At 38.3% G+C, this 18,723-nt stretch overlaps 1 protein-coding gene and 1 long non-coding RNA gene across 8 annotated transcripts in view; one reads left to right on the top strand and one right to left on the bottom strand.

The window, feature by feature from the left end:
* Window positions 1–1,430: 1,430 nt before the first annotated feature.
* The window catches only part of ECHDC1 (ethylmalonyl-CoA decarboxylase 1), a 46,057-nt gene continuing 28,764 nt past the window's right edge, over window positions 1,431–18,723 (top strand). Inside the window, exons 1-2 of one of the 7 annotated variants that reach the window (XM_036872096.1) lie at window positions 1,448–1,697; window positions 15,779–15,869. Coding sequence is in view for 1 of the 7 variants with exons in the window: in XM_036872094.1 (XP_036727989.1) it covers window positions 8,194–8,284 (91 nt within the window). In the remaining 6 variants the exon portion in view is untranslated. Of the gene's footprint in view, window positions 1,698–8,177; window positions 8,285–15,778; window positions 15,870–18,723 lie in introns of those variants that run through there. The other 6 variants (XM_036872097.1, XM_036872098.1, XM_036872101.1 and 3 more) reach the window with 6 other exon arrangements.
* On the bottom strand, window positions 1,706–4,646 carry LOC118905427. The gene is made up of 3 exons (XR_005022220.1): window positions 3,082–4,646; window positions 2,571–2,649; window positions 1,706–2,481 (listed from the first exon to the last, which is right to left on the bottom strand). It is a non-coding gene; the product is annotated as an uncharacterized LOC118905427 (long non-coding RNA).

An 18,723-nucleotide genomic window follows, 5' to 3' on the forward strand; every position in this document is an offset into this window, starting at 1 on the left:
TCTTGAAAAGTCTTGAAAAGTCTTGACTGTAGAATATGAGATGGAGTAAAAGGAAGAAACGCAGTTTAACAGTAAGTCAAGTGAAGGAGGGGAAGAATAACTGTATATATATTTTATGAAAACTCAAATGATTAAAGAAATGGCCATCCAATATTTGCAGATTGAGCCAGCAGTTAAAGGTAGACTACGCACTGACATGCTAATATTACAGCACATTAACTTTTTAGTTTGTGGTTCGGCACAACGGTTATTGTAGTAAACGGCATTTTTACACTAAGTTGTATGTAAATGTACACTGAAATGCTATTCATACAGATGGGCAACCAGAACACTACTGGGAAACAAAAAAAATGTGAAAGACTAGGTCTTGGAATAGAAAACTTTTTCTACAGGATATGCGAAGCAAGTATCAGATATCCTGGTCTCAGCCCTCCCAGCTCCCACCTTCCTGTCCTCCCAGGACACTTAAATAAATAAATACTTTTTGTGGTTTAGCCCCAAAGTAGATTCCAATTTATCAAAGCTAATCACAAATGTACACGTGTGTGTGTGTGTAGGGGGTGTGAGGGAATTTCAACATGAAATTCAAGTAAATATCAATAGAATTCGTTATTTAGGCCCACTGCCTACCACCACTGACACGTCATTGCAGATTCCCATTTACTCTAACTATATGCCCATAGCTGTGGGTGAAGAGGCACTTCTGTGGGTGAAGTGCGATTACAGAAAATAAATACTGGTCTATCAGCGTATTAGTCACAGTACTGAAATGCGTAACTGTCATCTTCTGTGCTACCTTCCATGAATCTTCACTAGTTGCCAAACTTGTTCCCCTTCCTCCAAACTCCTGAGCACCTTTTCAGCTACCTTCCAAAGCACTTCGGATTGGCAAATAATTTTAAGCTTGTTGAGCGTTACAATGACGCTATTACACGCGGTGCATATGCTTTTTGGCAAAAACAAAAAACACAAAAATGCCTCTCTCCACTCAATAACACAGCTGACATGTGTAAGAAGGCACAGCCTAGATAACTTCCTCTACCCTCCCCTTTCGAAATTCTCCTAAACTGGCTTCCTTCTTCTTCACTCTTTCCACGTCTACACAGGAGCCTAAAACAGCGCAGGATTTCGGGGCTTCCGGGCACCAGCCCCGGCCCTGCGTCGCGAAGCTCGGCGGATAGGAACCCGCTTTCAGGGCTCGCTCACGACACGAGGGCGGGAACCCGGGCAACAACGGGGTGCTACGCGGCGCCGGCGGCGGGGCTTCTGGGTCTGGGGTTTCCGCCCTGGCACAGGGGCGTCGGGAGAAAGAGCCGACGCGAAAGACAAGTAACGGGCCGCAGAGGAGCGGAGTGCAGCGGCAGCGGGGTCGAGGGCGGGGTCGAGGGCGGGGTCGGGGGCGGGGAAACGGAAGAGGATCCGGGCGGAGCGGAAGGGGGGCGCGGCGGGGCGGAAGGGGAAGTTGGCGTCCCTGGGAGCTGCAGGACTTTGTGGCCGTAGGGGCTTCACTTTAAGTACCGTCTAGGAGAGGACCCTAGCTGTCGCTGCGTAACGGACTTTAGTGCTTCTCCACAGGGATTCCAGACGGCGACCCGCGGGGGTTCGGCGGTGCGGTCCGTGTGAAGCCGCCCCGCAGACCCTCTGCCCTCTGCTGGGCGTGGGAACGCAGCGCACAGCGACGCAGAGCCCTTTGCCAGGTGAGGGGAGGGTGATGGGAAAAGATGAGTCGAACTTTCCTGGGAGAGTGGAGAAACAGCTGACATAAACGTTTTCAAAAGAATAGGGAGGCATGATTTCAGTGCACTAATTTAAATGCTGAATACTTTCCAGGCCCTCTTCTCAGCAGTGTTAAAAAAAAACGACTAAAGAAAATAATTTAGGTGATCCAGTTTAAGTTCACACTGACATGAAGTGGGCAGTCTCCTTTTGGAGACATGCAAAATAAGGTGGAAGGCATGAAGCTTTTAAGATAAAAAGAAAACAGCCAGTTATTTTACCAGCAAAGTGGGCTTATTTGGGAATAGCAGAGGAATTGCAATTCGAGACAAGCGAACTATAGGAAAAGCCATAGATAGGTTCAGCAAACAAAGGAGAGGCCCATTCTGTTACAGAGAAAAAGGAGGAAGTTGGGAGGGGTTGTTTTGAAGAAAGTCCCCTGGTAGAAAGTGAGAGTTTAGGTGGTGATGGTTCCTCCTAGGCTGAGTTGCTGGGTGAACAGGAAATCTTCCCTCCTAGTAGGTCTGTGAATGATGCTTTCCTGTTGGAGTATGTAATTAACTGGAGTAGTTGATGCTTCCTGTGGTAGTGTGTGAGGGTTCCCCCTTCTGGACTCCCAGCTATTTTAAATGAGGTTTCCTCTATTCAGTTTGACATTTTCTGCTTTTCTCTGAAAGCATCGCTGATCAAAAGTCAGGTTTTCCATCTTCAGTGGCCTTTGTCCCTTGGTGCCAGGAAGGACTTTTCCTGGGTGTTGTGTCCCACCTTGAAGGGGAAGCGCACAGATTGGAAACCGACTGAGGTCATGTTCAAGTAACAGGGAGGAGTAGGAGGGAGAAATCTCAGGCACTTACCATATAAAGTCTGTATCTTCTTAAGGTCATAAGCGTTGGAGACCATTCTGATCATCTTGAAATGTTGAGCCAGCATTACCTGTTGGACACATAAGTTTTACAAAGGTGTGACAGGCAACAAAATACAGAAATTAAAACAGTTACGCAGGGGCTTCCCCGGTGGCGCAGTGGTTGAGAATCTGCCTGCCAATGCAGGGGACATGGGTTCGAGCCCTGGTCTGGGAAGATCCCACATGCCGCGGAGCAACTGGGCCCGTGAGCCACAATTACTGAGCCTGCGCGTCTGGAGCCTGTGCTCCGCAACAAGAGAGGCCGCGATAGTGAGAGGCCCGCGCACCGCGATGAAGAGTGGCCCCCACTTGCCACAACTAGAGAAAGCCCTCACACAGAAACGAAGACCCAACACAGCCATAAATAAATAAATAAATAATTAAAAAAAAAAAAAAACAGTTACGCAAACCGGAATTAAAAGTAACATAACTCCGAATTTTATGATGGTCTAAACTAGGACCTTAGGCCTGAGGGTAGCCAACTGAACAAATCACGGAGGGTCAGGTGAGACTTGTTGCAGTCAGTGCTCTTCCTCCTCGATTCTTCCATGCAGTTGAGTTTCTGCTGCTCTAATCATGTTTTCTTGGGCACGTACTTGGACCTGAGGGAAAAAAGGCCCCTCCTCCAGAGGCAGACGTGGAGTCATGTATGTCTCCTGGAAGTTCCCACTCAAGGTGGCCATGAAGGTTTAGTAAAATGGATCAATGGGAGGCTTCTGTTTTGTACTGAAGAGAAAACAGCACAGTGAATACAGCAAGAGCACAAACGGAAAGAATTAACTGAGCATGTTGGGAAGACAGGGCAGGAATAAGTATGGCGCAGTAGCTGACGAGCTCTTTGCAAAAACAGCAGAACTTCAAAGACATATTAAAATAGTATTGTTATCCCCAAAAGAGCTGTTTAGAACCAAATGTGTTATCCAGTAAGACAGCCTGTAAGGTTGCAAATTCAAAGACCATGAATCTAGGTAAAAAAATCCCAAAACAGTTAATAGTCCGGATGAAAGAAAGACTTCAGTGAATTCTGAACCTTCTAACTCTTAAAAAAAAAAACAAAAAGCAGGTGAAAAGGCTAATTTGTTATGGGGTCATGATGAGGTAGTTTCTGAAAGGCCATAATCAAAAGAAGAGGATTTGGGAAATACAAACAAGGGCATTGTCTTTCTGTGAAAGAGAGAGAGAGTAAAAAAAAAAAAGCAACAGTGAGAAAAAGGGTATACAGGCCTGGTCAGGTCATCTTTGGAAAGCTGTATGCCTCAGTTGTCAGCTGCTTCTCTTCCTAGTCATTTCAATTTGGAGGTTTCCAGTGTTTGTATAGGACCACATGTCAGGTGCGATCTTCTCTACCTGTGAGATGTGTACTCAGGGTTCGAGTCCCTGAAGTTTGGCTGCCTTCTAGGTAGTGAGGAGGCCCTGGTATAGTCCCTTCCAAGAGGATTCAAGGCAGTCTTTGTTCTTACTGATTTCAAATCAGAAAAGTGGAAGAAAATTGAAAACATTAGTCTGGAGAGGAGTAGCCAGACGTTATTGGAGACTAGAAGAATTGAGGATCCACTCCAGTGTGCAGGTATATGACAAAACCTTGAAGATAATTGATAGGACTAGAACTTAATAGCTACGTAAGTGCAAACATGATTTTTCTCTCTATGATTGTCCTCACTTTTGTCAAAGATAATCATAGTAAAACTAATTTGTTGGTATTAAACTTGATTTGATTGTTCACCTAAATGCAGCAAGAATAATGATTGACCATATAAACTCTTTTTCAAAATTGTTTTGCTGGAATCTTGTAAGCAAGGTACCAGGCTGATTTATTTATTATTTTTGAGAAGTTCCTTAAAGCTGTCTGGTCATATCTGTCTATGTACATCTTTCTTGAATATGATAATCCAGCCAAAGCCTTGGTAATAGAGCCAATATTTCCAGTTGTGTCTTGTTATGAGGAGAACAGATTCTCATTGAATTTATGCAAGTACACATATTGTCATGAAAAACATACTTAAGTTTTTGAATTCTGGAGGGATCAGGACGGGAGAAAAAAAATAAATGTTTTAACTTTTGTTACAAAGATACATTTTCTTAAAGGAGAGGAAGAAAAGGGTCCTTTAAATCTAGTTCTGTGTAATATCTTACAGTTATCTAACACCTGCGTTCTAGAGTATTTGTCAGGATCTTTTCTACGATTAAAGGTACTAGAAGTGATATTTGCAAAAGCACCAGAGTAAAACAACTGTCTATAAATGACAAAAGACTTAAAAATAGTAATGATTAAAGATCTGATGAAGGTTCATTATAATGTAGTTGACAGGTCAATTTGGTTATTTCTGTGACTACATCTTTGAAATCATGGCTGATAACATTATGCCAGGACACATCAGAATCATAGGAATTTTCATAGGAATCTCTAGAACATTTAATAACATTCACGTATACAACATAACCTAAGAAAGTTTATCATCATTTATTTGACAAAGCTTCCCATATAATTTGACATATCAGATAAACCTGATTAACATCTCCCTTTTTATAAGAAGAGAGAACAAGTCCTTTGAGAAGTCCCAGGGGCCGTCTGGAGATTCCCAAAGTTATTTTCAGGTCAAAACGACTTAATTTAGAGTTTGATTTTTGGGAAGTGTTTCAAAAATATCAAAAGGTTTTGGACATTTGACTAAATAAGATTACCCCGAAGATTACAAAACACTAAGTATCTATTTAATCAAAGTGACAAAAAGATTTCAAAAGACAAATAGAGAAGGTTACATAGCTGCAAAACAGAAACAAAAAACCAAACCAAACCCTTAGCTCTTCTTTATAAAAAAGACAGCTTTTTTATAAAAGCACAGGAAATAATTTTGATAAAATACAAAAGAGTAAGGAAAAACCTTTCACATTCTCTTATCAGGAGCAGACCAATAGCCCAAGCAAACTTTGTCCTTTTAGCAGCTGAAAGAAAATTAAGTTCCAGTTTTACATAAGTACACTATTGATATTAAAGCTTACTTTAAAAACCCTTACAGCAAGTATATTTAATCTTATCCTACTTTATTGCATATAAAATTTCTTTCAAAAGATTCTTGTTTCACAAACCCTTCTACAGTTTTCTTTTTACATTCAGATTTTGTCTTATCCTTTCCTTTTTATTCTGGCAACTATTTTACTTTAGGACAAAACTACTTCCTTTGCATACAGCGATGTTTTCCTTATCATTTCTAGTAGCTTTAATCATATTTATTAATCAGAATACATAACCCTTAGAATCTTTGAGTTCTAGTGGAAACTAAGAAATAAGCAATTTTAGACTAGTAAATTTATAAATGTATTTTCTAGTTTCCAAAGGCATATGCCATTTTAACTAGTACAGTCTTTCAGTGTGACACAAGACATGGTTACTAAAAGACAAAAATTTATCTTTGGTTTCTCTAAAATAGAAAGCCAAAAGTCAATAGATCTGTGTTCAGTAATTAATGTTTTAGTGATTTATCATGTTTGGAGAATGATCCAGGCATTCAATAAAGATTTGAGTATGCTATTTTTTTCTTAAGGACACATATCATAAAACATAATTGTTGCACCTAAAAACTCTTACCCCATTTTCATCTATCTGAATTATTTGTTCCCAACATTTCTGTTTAAATTACTCACAAAAACTTCATGAGACATTAGACAAAGTCAGCCATCAACTCAAGCAAATTTTTATTCTAACACACTTGCAACAGAGATAACATGAACTTATTTGACTAGTAAACCCAAGTAGAATAAAAGTATTATATTTTATACTGATAACTCTAAAGACATGCCTGTTTCAATTAGAGTAACAAATTTAAACTAGCTTTAATGCCAGATATTTTCCCAGATCACATGAACCACAAAAGCATCTGTTTGAGTTTCTCTTATATTTCTGATAATTTAATTTATATAAGTACTTAATTTTTTTAGGCCAGTTAAATAGAACTGTTTTTATAAATTAATTTTGGCAATACCATCTGGAGGTATAAAAAGAACACATATCTATAACATACATACATGGATGCACATAACATACAGACAGACACAGAGATCTTATAGCCTGGTACAAAGCTCAAAGAGAATATTTGGATCCAAATTGTATTTTTGGCAGATGGACTAAGTTAACCTGTTTAGTTGCATACTGTAAGGATCCTCTTAGAGCTGTCTTTTCGGAGTCCTCTTGTCTTTTTAGAAATTTCTGCATACCTATTAAAGAATGCATTCCATTGTCCTTGAGATCAGATGTCCTAAATATTGAACCTGGGTTTGAGCAAACTGCAATTTTTCTTTGGAGACATTACATCCCCTTAAGGCCAAACATTTTAACAGGTGGATGCTGTCTTTCTGTGAAGAAATTTGAGAAGGAGGGGGGCAGAGAAACAGATTATCTACATAGTATAACAAAGTAGAGAATAGAAGAGTTTATTGAAAAATTTGATCGCAGTAGGAATGGATGTCAGTAGCTTGTAGGGGTTAGGAACAATAGGGTACTGAGAGATAACAGTGTTATTTATTGTTCAGAGGTTCTGGACAAAGCTCCATCCCTGGCCTCGGGTTTTCTCACAGGTAAAATAGGGGTATTACAAGGAATGAGTTTATTGCTTTGAATGCTTATTTATCTACTGTGAAACTCTAGAATTATTATTTCCTTTTTGGAGAGAAAGAAATCCCAGCATGACACTTTTCTAAAAAGTCTTGGCCTAATAAATGAATAGGGGGCAGAGGAAGTTAAGGAGGGAAGAGTGGGTATCTCTCAAAAAAGGCCTAAAAAAAGGCCTGTTGCAGAGACTCCCACTATCTGAACCGTGTTAGTACCCGTCTTGGAGAAGGGAAGGAGGAAGCTGGCACTGGAGGCAGGGCCTGAGACAAAGAAAATTGGAGGAGGGGAAAGAGAGACCTCAAAAGACACGTCTTTCTTTCTTCGTTTGAAATGTGCATGAGGTAGGACTGCAATTTTTAAATATAATACTGTCCAGAGTCCCTGAAAGGGGAGGGGGGGAACTCTAACATGTAAATTACTGGGATCCCATTTCTCAGGTTTTTTTCCTAGAGCAAAAGAAAAATTCCTAAACAGTCTGCAGGTCAAATACCAGCACAGTTCCAATAGGAACAGCCCGATTCCAAAGGAGTTGGGCCAAATGCTAAGTGAGTGCTCACAGGAAGGATAAAGCCTTTATACAGAAAGTTATCTAATGGAGGTTGTCTAAGTTTTGGTTTGCTGATGTGGCACCCTTGGCAAGAACAGCTCCATTTTGGGCCTAGAAATTGATTTCAACAGTAGGTAATGTTCCCTAGGAACTCTGTAATTGTCCTTCTCACTACCTGTATTAAATTATCTTGCTTAAGTAAAATTTGCATCCTTTGTTTCATGCAGCCAACTTTTCAACAACAACAAAAATGACTAACTCATTTTTGGTAAATGTTCTTTCATTCTAGAATTCTTTTGAGACTCATTAATCCTTTTAATGCTACACACACATATAATTGCAAAATCTGCTGGGGGAGGGAGGAGCATGGTAATAAAACAGAGGATCTTTTCTTGATATTTTATTGGTCTAATCTGAAAGATGAGCAGATCTCAGTTAGCTGGGGCCCAGGCAGTGATCAGCATTCCAAGAAGAGAGACCAGCTTGCAAGGAAGAATGGAACTGAATCAGGGTGAGTGGTGGGAATAATAAACAGGGTAGGTAGAGTTGGTTTGTGGACAGATTCTTAAGCCTTGTATGGCATTATGGATTCTCAAGCATTGTGTGCCAAATTATTACTGGTGAATATTATTTGTCAAGTACTGTACTAGGCACTGCAAATGCCCTCTTGCAGCTAAATCTAGTGGGAAGATTTGGTGAAAGAAGTAATTACAGGAAAGCGTGAGTGAGGGTTAATAAAGGATACAAATATTGTGAGAACAGATAGTAAGAGTATTTTGTATAGTTTAGAGTATTAAAGGAGATGACTTGGAGTTACTCTGAGGAAGAAAAAGTATAATGGGTGGGGGAAGCACATATTCAGAGGCTTGGAATGAAGAGAACACCTGAAGGATTTGAAAAACTGAAAGAGGTTCATTTCGGCTGAGAGGAAGAAAGGTATGTGTGGCACGTAATGACACTTGAAAGGTAGGTTAATAAATGACAGCTTAAAACCAAACTAAAATACGAAAAACAGGTCATATACTGACAGTCTAAAGTAGAATAGTTCTGATTTTTTGTTGTTTACTCCCTGCGTTAAGCTAATTGTTTTGTTTTTTTTTTTTAAACATCTTTATTGAAGTATAATTGCCTTACAATGGTGTGTTAGCTTCTGCTTTATAACAAAGTGAATCAGTTATACATATACATATGTCCCCATATCTCTTCCCTCTTGCATCTCCCTCCCTCCCACCCTCCCCATCCCACCCCTCTAGGTGGTCACAAAGCACCGAGCTGATGTGCTATGCGGCTGCTTCCCACTAGCTATCTAGTTTACATTTGGTAGTGTATATATGTCCATGACACTCTCTCACCCTGTCACATCTCACCCCTCCCCCTCCCCATATCCTCAAGTCCATTCTCTAGTAGGTCTGTGTCTTTATTCCCGTCTTGCCACTAGGTTCTTCATGGCCTTTTTTTTTTTTCCTTAGATTCCGTATATATGTGTTAGCATACTGTATTTGTTTTTCTCTTTCTGACTTACTTCACTCTGTATGACAGACTCTAACTCCATCCACCTCATTACAAATACCTCCATTTCATTTCTTTTTATGGCTGAGTAATATTCCATTGTATATATGTGCCACATCTTCTTTATCCATTCATCTGTCGATGGACATTTAGGTTGCTTCCATGTCCTGGCTATTGTAAATAGAGCTGCAATGAACATTTTGGTACATGACTCTTTTTGAACTATGGTTTTCTCAGGGTATATGCCCAGTAGTGGGATTGCTGGGTCATATGGTAGTTCTATTTGTAGTTTTTTAAGGAACCTCCATACTGTTCTCCATAGTGGCTGTATCAATTTACATTCCCACCAACAGTGCAAGAGTGTTCCCTTTCCTCCACACCCTCTCCAGCATTTATTGTTTCTAGATTTTTTGATGATGGCCATTCTGACCGGTGTGAGATGATATCTCATTGTAGTTCTGATTTGCATTTCTCTAATGATTAATGATGTTGAGCATTCTTTCATGTGTCTGTTGGCAATCTGTATATCTTCTTTGGAGAAATGTCTATTTAGGTCTTCTGCCCATTTTTGGATTGGGTTGTTTGTTTTTTTGTTATTGAGCTGCATGAGCTGCTTGTAAATCTTGGAGATTAATCCTTTGTCAGTTGCTTCATTTGCAAATATTTTCTCCCATTCTGAGGGCTGTCTTTTGGTCTTGTTTATGGTTTCCTTTGCTGTGCAAAAGCTTTTAAGTTTCATTAGGTCCCATTTGTTTATTTGTGTTCTTATTTCCATTTCTCTGGGAGCTGGGTCAAAAAGAATCTTGCTGTGATGTATGTCATAGAGTGTTCTGCCTATGCTTTCCTCTAAGAGTTTGGTAGTGTCTGGCCTTACACTTAGGTCTTTAATCCATTTTGAGTTTATTTTTGTGCATGGTGTCAGGGAGTGTTCTAATTTCATACTTTTACATGTATCTGTCCAATTTTCCCAGCACCACTTATTGAAGAGGCTGTCTTTTCTCCACTGTATATGCTTGCCTCCTTTATCAAAGATAAGGTGACCATATGTGCGTGGGTTTATCTCTGGGCTTTCCATCCTGTTCCATTGATCTATATTTCTGTTTTTGTGCCAGTACCAAACTGTCTTGATTACTGTAGCTTTGTAATATAGTCTGAAGTCAGGGAGCCTGATTCCCCCAGCTCCATTTTTTGTTCTCAAGATTGCTTTGGCTATTCGGGGTCTTTTGTGTTTCCATACAAATTGTGCAATTTTTTGTTCTAGTTCTGTGAAAAATGCCAGTGGTAGTTTGATAGGGATTGCATTGAATCTGTAGATTGCTTTGGGTAGTAGAGTCATTTTCACAATGTTGATTCTTCCAATCCAGGAACATGGTATATCTCTCCATCTATTTGTATCATCTTTAATTTCTTTCATCAGTGTCTTATAATTTTCTGCATACAGGTCTTTTGTCTCCTTAGGTAGGTTTATTCCTAGATATTTTATTCTTTTTGTTGCAATGGTAAACGGGAGTGTTTTCTTAATTTCACTTTCAGATTTTTTGTCATTAGTGTATAGAAATGCAAGAGATTTCTGTGCATTAATTTTGTATACTGCTACTTTACCAAATTCGTTGATTAGCTCTAGGAGTTTTCTGGTAGCATCTTTAGGATTCTCTATGTATAGTATCATGTCATCTGCAAATAGTGACAGCTTTACTTCTTCTTTTCCGATTTGGATTCCTTTTATTTCTTTTTCTTCTCTGATTGCTGCGGCTAACACTTCCAAAACTATGTTGAATAATAGTGGTGAGAGTGGGCAACCTTGTCTTGTTCCTGATCTTAGTGGAAATGGTATCAGTTTTTCACCATTGAGGACAATGTTGGCTGTGGGTTTGTCATATATGGCCTTTATTATGTTGAGGAAAGTTCCCTCTATGCCTACTTTCTGCAGGGCTTTTATCATAAATGGGTGTTGAATTTTGTCGAAAGCTTTCTCTGCATCTATTGAGATGATCATATGGTTTTTCTCCTTCAATTTGTTAATATGATGTATCACATTGATTGATTTATGTATATTGAAGAATTCTTGCATTCCTGGGATAAACCCCACTTGATCATGGTGTATGATCCTTTTAATGTGCTGTTGGATTCTGTTTGCTAGTATTTTGTTGAGGATTTTTGCATCTATGTTCATCAGTGATATTGGCCTGTAGTTTTCTTTCTGTGTGACATCTTTGTCTGGTTTTGGTATCAGGGTGATGGTGGCCTCGTAGAATGAGTTTGGGAGTGTTCCTCCCTCTGCAATATTTTGGAAGAGTTTGAGAAGGATAGGTGTTAGCTCTTTTCTAAATGTTTGATAGAATTCACCTGTGAAGCCATCTGGTCCTGGGCTTTTGTTTGTTGGAAGGTTTTTAATCACAGTTTCAATTTCAGTGCTTGTGATTGGTCTGTTCATATTTTCTGTTTCTTCCTGGTTCAGTCTCGGCAGTTTGTGCATTTCTAAGAATCTGTCCATTTCTTCCGGGTTGTCCATTTTATTGGCATAGAGTTGCTTGTAGTAATCTCTCATGATCTTTTGTATTTCTGCAGTGTCAGTGGTTACTTCTCTGTTTTTTATTAAGTATGCGTTTGTGTTTATTGTCTAGATTTAGCAGTTTCAGCACTTGGTAAAACGTTATGGCTTCTAAGAGAACAGCTAGCTTAGATCCTGTGCAGGGAGGGGAGCTATTTGATCACCTTTGAAGAACTTTAAAACAAAAATGGAGAAAGTGAAACCTTTGATCTCAGATGTACACAAGGATCTCCTCTTTCCCTTTTCCCATGGTATGGTTGTGAGCTTGTTCAGATGGGCTGAATCTGCTTGTGGTAGGACAGCAAAGCATCCTGCAGGATGAGTTTTAAACATACTTTTTGTCCTGAAGAAAATTTATAAAATCAAAAATGCCTCCGAACCTTTTCATTGCCTCTGATCCTGGAACAAATCCAAAATGCCGATTGCTTAATAACTACATGCTTACAAAAGACCAGAACCTCAGCCCTTGTTTGTTCACTTATACTTTCAGATAATGTGGTGTTTAATAGTGGTTTACACTTTGTCGTCTTCTAAGTACTGAACTATTGTCTAATTTAATCTCTGAGTTTAGAATTGGGATGAAAGTATCCATAATAGGCTATTTCAAATGTCAAGAATTGGATCCCTAAACTTGAGGTCAGCAAATCTAATAGGCTTAAGCAGTGCCCTTGAGTTTCTCTGGTACTAGTGTGTGGCACAGACAAGGGGATATGAGGGGAGGAGAGAAAAGAAGGGAGAGTTAGTGGAAGGGGGACAAGAGTGAGGGGGGAAAAGAAAAAAAAATGGAATCAATAGAGAAAAAGGATAATGAGGTTTTTATTATAAGGTTTCCATGGAAAAATCAGCATGTCAAAGTTGTCCAGTGAGGCAAAAATATTAGTAACATGAATATTTAAATTTGTAATGATTTAAGTATGAGGAGATACAGATCTGATGATGTCTATACTAATTGCCCTTGTTTTGGTTATTGGAGGTGGGGAAGTGTATGAAGACAGAACAGACAGACTCCTTACAATGAGAGAAGATAATGTTGTTTATTGATTCTATTATCCCTTCATAATAATTAAAAATGCTAATGATTTTATAAGCCTTACTCCTTCTTATTTTCTAGTTTAACTCCTTATTCTTTTCCCTAAACAGAATACTATGGAAAACATAGGCAAATTTATTTATTTTTTTAAATAGCCATTTAAGTTCTCATCAAGTTTCTTTGGCACAATTCTTTTATACTGAAGTCATGGTCAATGTGGAAAAGACCTCTGCCCCAACTGAATTTTCCATTGAGTGGTCTCTTCTATATATGACTTATCCCCAGGGGCAAAACATGCATAGAGCATATTCTAGGCAAAAGCAAGCTTGGTCATATTGTGTTTGGCTCTGACTCTCTATGTAGACCTCTCAGTTTTGTGAACTGATCTGGCAGGTGACCTTGAGAGCTTAGTTTTCTTAGACTAGAAGCAGGCCTAAGGAACCCTGAGCCCTACTGCCTTTAACCTTCTTCAAATGCCTTCCGAAGATAAAGGCAGCCCCTGCTTCCATGTACCACACAAGCTGAAAAAGAGAGGACAGAGAGAGAGAGAGAACCCAGTAGAGAGGAAAAGGAGGAAAGGAGGGAGATCAGAACAAAGAAATCCAAAGTGGCAGCAGTGCCAATGGAAACAGTTTCACTCTGTTGCCTTCTGCAGAAAGCTATAGTACTTTGAATGTCGTTGGCTCAAAACCGATAGTATCTTCCTTTGAAGGAGGAGTGGGGAAGGTAGGGCAAAATAGGTCAAGTCATGGGTACCCCATTTAAATTTGCCACGAACAGTTACTAGGTCTTTTTTTTTTTTTTTCACATTCAACAAAGTGGTTTAATCAAATCATGGAGAAAAATCTATGAATGCACTAATTTGTGCAAGACTCTGAAAATGGCAAAATGTAGAGTCATAGCCAACTAATTCTAATTTAATGTAGGGATAGAAAAATATTTCAAATAATGATTCATCTGACAATGTTCACTAAAGCAAGCTTAAAATCCAGAAGTTAAAGTACATTAGGAACTCTAGACATTTGAAAAAATATTGACAAACTCTTGTAAAAATTTTATTTATGATATTTATAATATCTACCTGCAGAATTATTATGCTAAGAATAACTTAATTACAGTACTATCAAATCTATAGGTGAAATCTAGAATCCAGGACAAATTTCCCTCATTTTTAACATGATGGAACAACAAGTTCAACATAACACAATTTCTAGAGTATCTGAAGTAGGCAGAATAATGGCCTCCAAAAGATGTCCCATAGCCTAATCCCTGGAATCTGTGAATATGTCACCTTATAAAAGAAACAGGAATGAATCTTGGAGACAGAACTAAGGTTGCAGATCAGCTGACCCTAAAATAAGGAGATTATCTACTAGGTCTTTTTTAAAATTAATTAATTAATTATTATTTATTTTGGTTGCTCCGGGTCTTAGTTGTGGCATGGTCTTAACCTCAGTACTCACTGGGTAAATTGCCTCTTGTTCCTAGAAAGTTAGAGAATGTAACAGGCTAGTCCTAACCCTGTGACGGAAATCTGGTTATATAGTTAAAGTATGAAGAATACTACCAACCAGACCCTTGTAAAATATGTATTACCAACTACAGACATTATAAATAGGTAGAGCGATGTCTTGTTATCTATTACTTACCATCATTTCTTAAAAAGTGTTAGTATTTTCATTAATGATCCAATAGAGATTGTATTGTATGCAAACCCAATTTGTAAACATGAAAAGAAAAAAAAAATCAGACCCAAAGCTCTTGTCTTTTTTGTGAAAAGGAGCAGGGGCTCCTAAGCTAGGACTGACGGCGGAGTGGTGGTCCTGGATCAGACTGACCAGGGGCCGGTGAAAAGGAGATCTCCTCCTCTGGCTGACTGTAATACCCTTGAGCACTTGGAGCTACATATCCTGGACTTGCATTTCCTAGAATCCCAACAATGAAATAAACGTTTTCTATCTGGCAAACAGAGATCTTTTATTTAGTTTGGGAAATGATGGTTAGGTACAGTAATCCCTGTATGGTAATAACCACATTAGGTATCATTTAGTACCGCTAATATTAAATGTAAAGCTCTGTATGCTAAAGCCATGAATAAGATGTGGTCCCTACCCATAAGAGTTTTTGAATTTACTGGAGGCAGGAGCTTCATCTCTAATTCTTTCTTACCTGGTTTCTGGTTGTACATCAATTTTTAAGAAATATCATTACCTTTAATAAGGACACTTGCTTAGTTGTCAGACCTGCCAGAACCTTCAGACACCTATGTGACCACCAATGGCAAAATTTGTGTTCTGTATTAAATATCTTCTATGCAAAAAACAGAATACTTAGAAAACTAGTTTTGAAATTGGCAGTTTAGAAGGTTGGGAGAGATTACTGACAAAGGTAGAGACCATCCCCCCCAAATTTGGAATGATATCCTTCAGTTAAAAAAATGTTTAGTGAGAAATGTAGCATACATGCATATAGTGAAAAGAGCATAAGAAGAGTTTAAAGAACAGCAACAACAAAAATAAATACCTGTGTATCCATTACTTAGGTTAAGAACTACAACACATTCATTCTGAAACCTAACTTTTTCAAAAGTATGTTAGGTTAGCTTTCTTCATTCCTCATGTCTACATTTATTTTCATTCTGGCTAACTGTAATACAACCTGATTTCAAAGTAAGTAAATGAAAGCAATCTTTTATAGAAGTAATACATGAATAGTAGTGTCGCACAGTTTCATAACCTCATAAATGTTTTGATTTCATCAGATAGCCTTTATGTAAAGTATGTTCTTGTCTATTCAAAAGACTTGTGATTCTAGGCAGCTATTTAGTTACCTAAAATAGTGTCTCAAGTTTTAAAGTTTAAAGGTTTTTATAAATTAATAATTTGTTTTTAAAAATTACATGTATTTATTTGGAGAAAAAGCAGAGTGAGAACTTCGAGAGCTTTCCTGTTGTTTCAGAATTTGACAGTAAGCAGGTCAGTCTCTAGAGGAAAGCTTCACATAAAGGTAAGCTTTCATTACTTGTAAAATGGAAATGTGGGCCCTATTTTCTGTTTGTTTGTTTGTTTTCTAGATTTGTTTTGGGAGGGTAGTGGGACTATATAATTTTCATTCTAATAGATTAGTGCTAACGTAATCAGGTGACGAAGTGATACTCTGGAAATACGTAAGATGAGAGTATTTTGAAAGTAGTGCCCTCTGCCAATATTTTGGCCACAAGACACTGCAAAAAAAGAGCTGATCTGAGTTTACTTCTTTCTTTGGTTACTCCCCAGCAGAACTAGGATGTTGCTTGATTTTTGTTCTACTTCTGCTTAGAATGTTAAAACTTGGAAAGAATGAAGGGAAATAAAGTATAATCCTATGCACTGATTTAATGTCTTTGGATCCATTTCTGCCTATAGAAAATTCTTAGACTTCATGATAAAAGTTTATGGTGAAGAGAAAAAAATCCTTTTATGAAGTTAAGGCTATATTTTAAATTTGATGCAGGTCTCTAATAGAGCTTAATAAAAGGAGGAATTTTGTTCTATTTTCAACTAGAGAGTTGAATATTATTGCTGAGTGTGTATGTATTTTGTTTCTTTGATAAAACTAAAAATACTTTTTTTTTCTCTCTGAAATAGCTAGTTAGCAAAGGGGAGATCACTAAATAGGAATTCAATAAATACCAATTGAATTGTTACCAATTATATCTTACCAAATGCTCTTATCATATGCATGTATGTTTATATACTGGGATCCCAGTCCTTTGAACTTCTTGGCTATAAAAACCTATATACACATGGTGTAATTTACTTAATGGCTTTTATGCAAAGAAACTATTCAACCATTTTTTTTTTTTTTTTTTTAAAGAAAGCTGCGTTTTATAGCTACTTTATTTATTTATTTATTTATTTTTGGCTGTGTTGGGTCTTCGGTTCGTGCGAGGGCTTTCTCCAGTTGCGGCAAGCGGGGGCCACTCTTCATCGCGGTGCGGGGACCGCTCTTCATCGCGGTGCGCGGGCCTTTCACTATCGCGGCCCCTCCCGTTGCGGGGCACAGGCTCCAGACGCGCAGGCTCAATAGTTGTGGCGCACGGGCCCAGCCACTCCGTGGCATGTGGGATCTTCCCAGACCAGGGCTCGAACCCGTGTCCCCTGCATTAGCAGGCAGATTCTCAACCACTGCGCCACCAGGGAAGCCCTATTCAACCATTTTTTATTCTTAGAATGAAGCTATTATCTACTTTAAATAATCCAAGAAAGAATACTGTCCTGTTTTAAAAGATTTATCTTAATTGCTAATCTAGTTATTATGTATGTTTCTTGCCATTTGTCTTTTAAAAAGCAAGGAAGGCCTCCAGACTCATTTTGAATGATATATTTTGACGTATTTCCTTATTTTTCCCACAGACTTTGATCACTGAACTTGAATCTAGGGATAGTGAAAGGGGAGATGACAAAGAAAGAACAGTGGTTGGGGATGAGAGGGCTTTTTTGCACATTGCTGGAGTTGTGAGCATACGTATAAATATACATATATATCTTGTCATGAGAATATAAGTTTTGCTAATTTAATTTATTTCTAGCCCCATTGCTTGTCATTTCTCAATAACTCCTGAAATTTTTAGTGTAGATTTCCTCTGCTAGCTAAGAGAATCTTGAGAGAACTTGATACTTATATTTAGTTGATAATTTAGGAAGCCTCCAAAATCCTTGTGTTTTTTCATAACTATTTCATACTTTTTAATTAGTAAAAGCATTGTATTTCCCCCCCCCATCCTTTTCATTTCCCATAGACCTAAATTTTCCCACCTTTATCACTTTATTTCCCCTTCAGGTTCATTTTTTAGGTTCATGCTCAAGTCCTGAGGAGGACTAATTTTAAACCTTTTCAGTTTCTTTGAAAATGTATATGAAGATTTGTACTTCTAGGGGCATACAGTAGAAAGATAGCTCTGATTTTAAGGTGTAGTATACAACTAATTGGTGACCACTGTATTCATCCAGGTACATAGGTTTGAACTATGTTAGTCATAGAAGAAGTAAAGGATGGGAAAAATAAAAAAGGTTGCATATGAGAAATGAAGGTGGGGAAGGAGATTGGGTTTTCTCCTGTGACTTTCTGGGTTGAGGATACTATGGATAGTTAAGGGAAGGAATAAAGTAGTTACAGGTTTTAAAAGTGTGAGTTCAGGTTTAAACAGTGATTTTGAGAAACCTGTGGTACATCTAGAGGTGAGGAGTAAGGAAGTAGATTTTTGTTTGATTTAGGAGTACTTGGGCATAAGGTCTCAACTAGAGATGGAAATGTAGAATTTGTTATCTTATGAGTTTTAATAAAAACTGTAGGCAAATGAATAAAAGAATTCCAACAAATTAGTACTAAAAAGGCAAAAAAATGAGCAAGAAAACTTGAAGAGGCACTTTACAAAAGATGATATGCAAATAAGCATATGAAAATGGAGCTTGACTTCACTAGACATCATAGAAATGCAAAGTGATACCACAACGATATACCACACTCTAGAATGCCTAAAATGGAAAGAAAGGGGAAAAAAAGACATTGACAAGTGATAACAAGGTTGTGGAACAACTGGAATGTTCACTAGCTGTGGATGTGAAAACTCTTAGGCAGTATCTTTTAAAGTGAAATAAATGAACAGATGTGATCATTATGACCAGTGGTGTACCCGGAAAATGGCTGTGTGTGTGGGTGGGGGGAGAGATTGATATGTAGAGTTTGCTAATACTCTCACCATGGTTAATTTCAAGCTACCCATGGTTTAAAAAGAAACTTGCAAAATTCTTCAGTGTTTAACAAGCAGTTTTAGCCAGCTGCTGCCTGACCCACTAATTCCATTTCTAGATATAGCCAG

The sequence above is a fragment of the Balaenoptera musculus genome, chromosome 12 (genome assembly GCF_009873245.2).
Source record: "Balaenoptera musculus isolate JJ_BM4_2016_0621 chromosome 12, mBalMus1.pri.v3, whole genome shotgun sequence".
NCBI classification, from domain to species: Eukaryota; Metazoa; Chordata; class Mammalia; order Artiodactyla; family Balaenopteridae; genus Balaenoptera; species Balaenoptera musculus.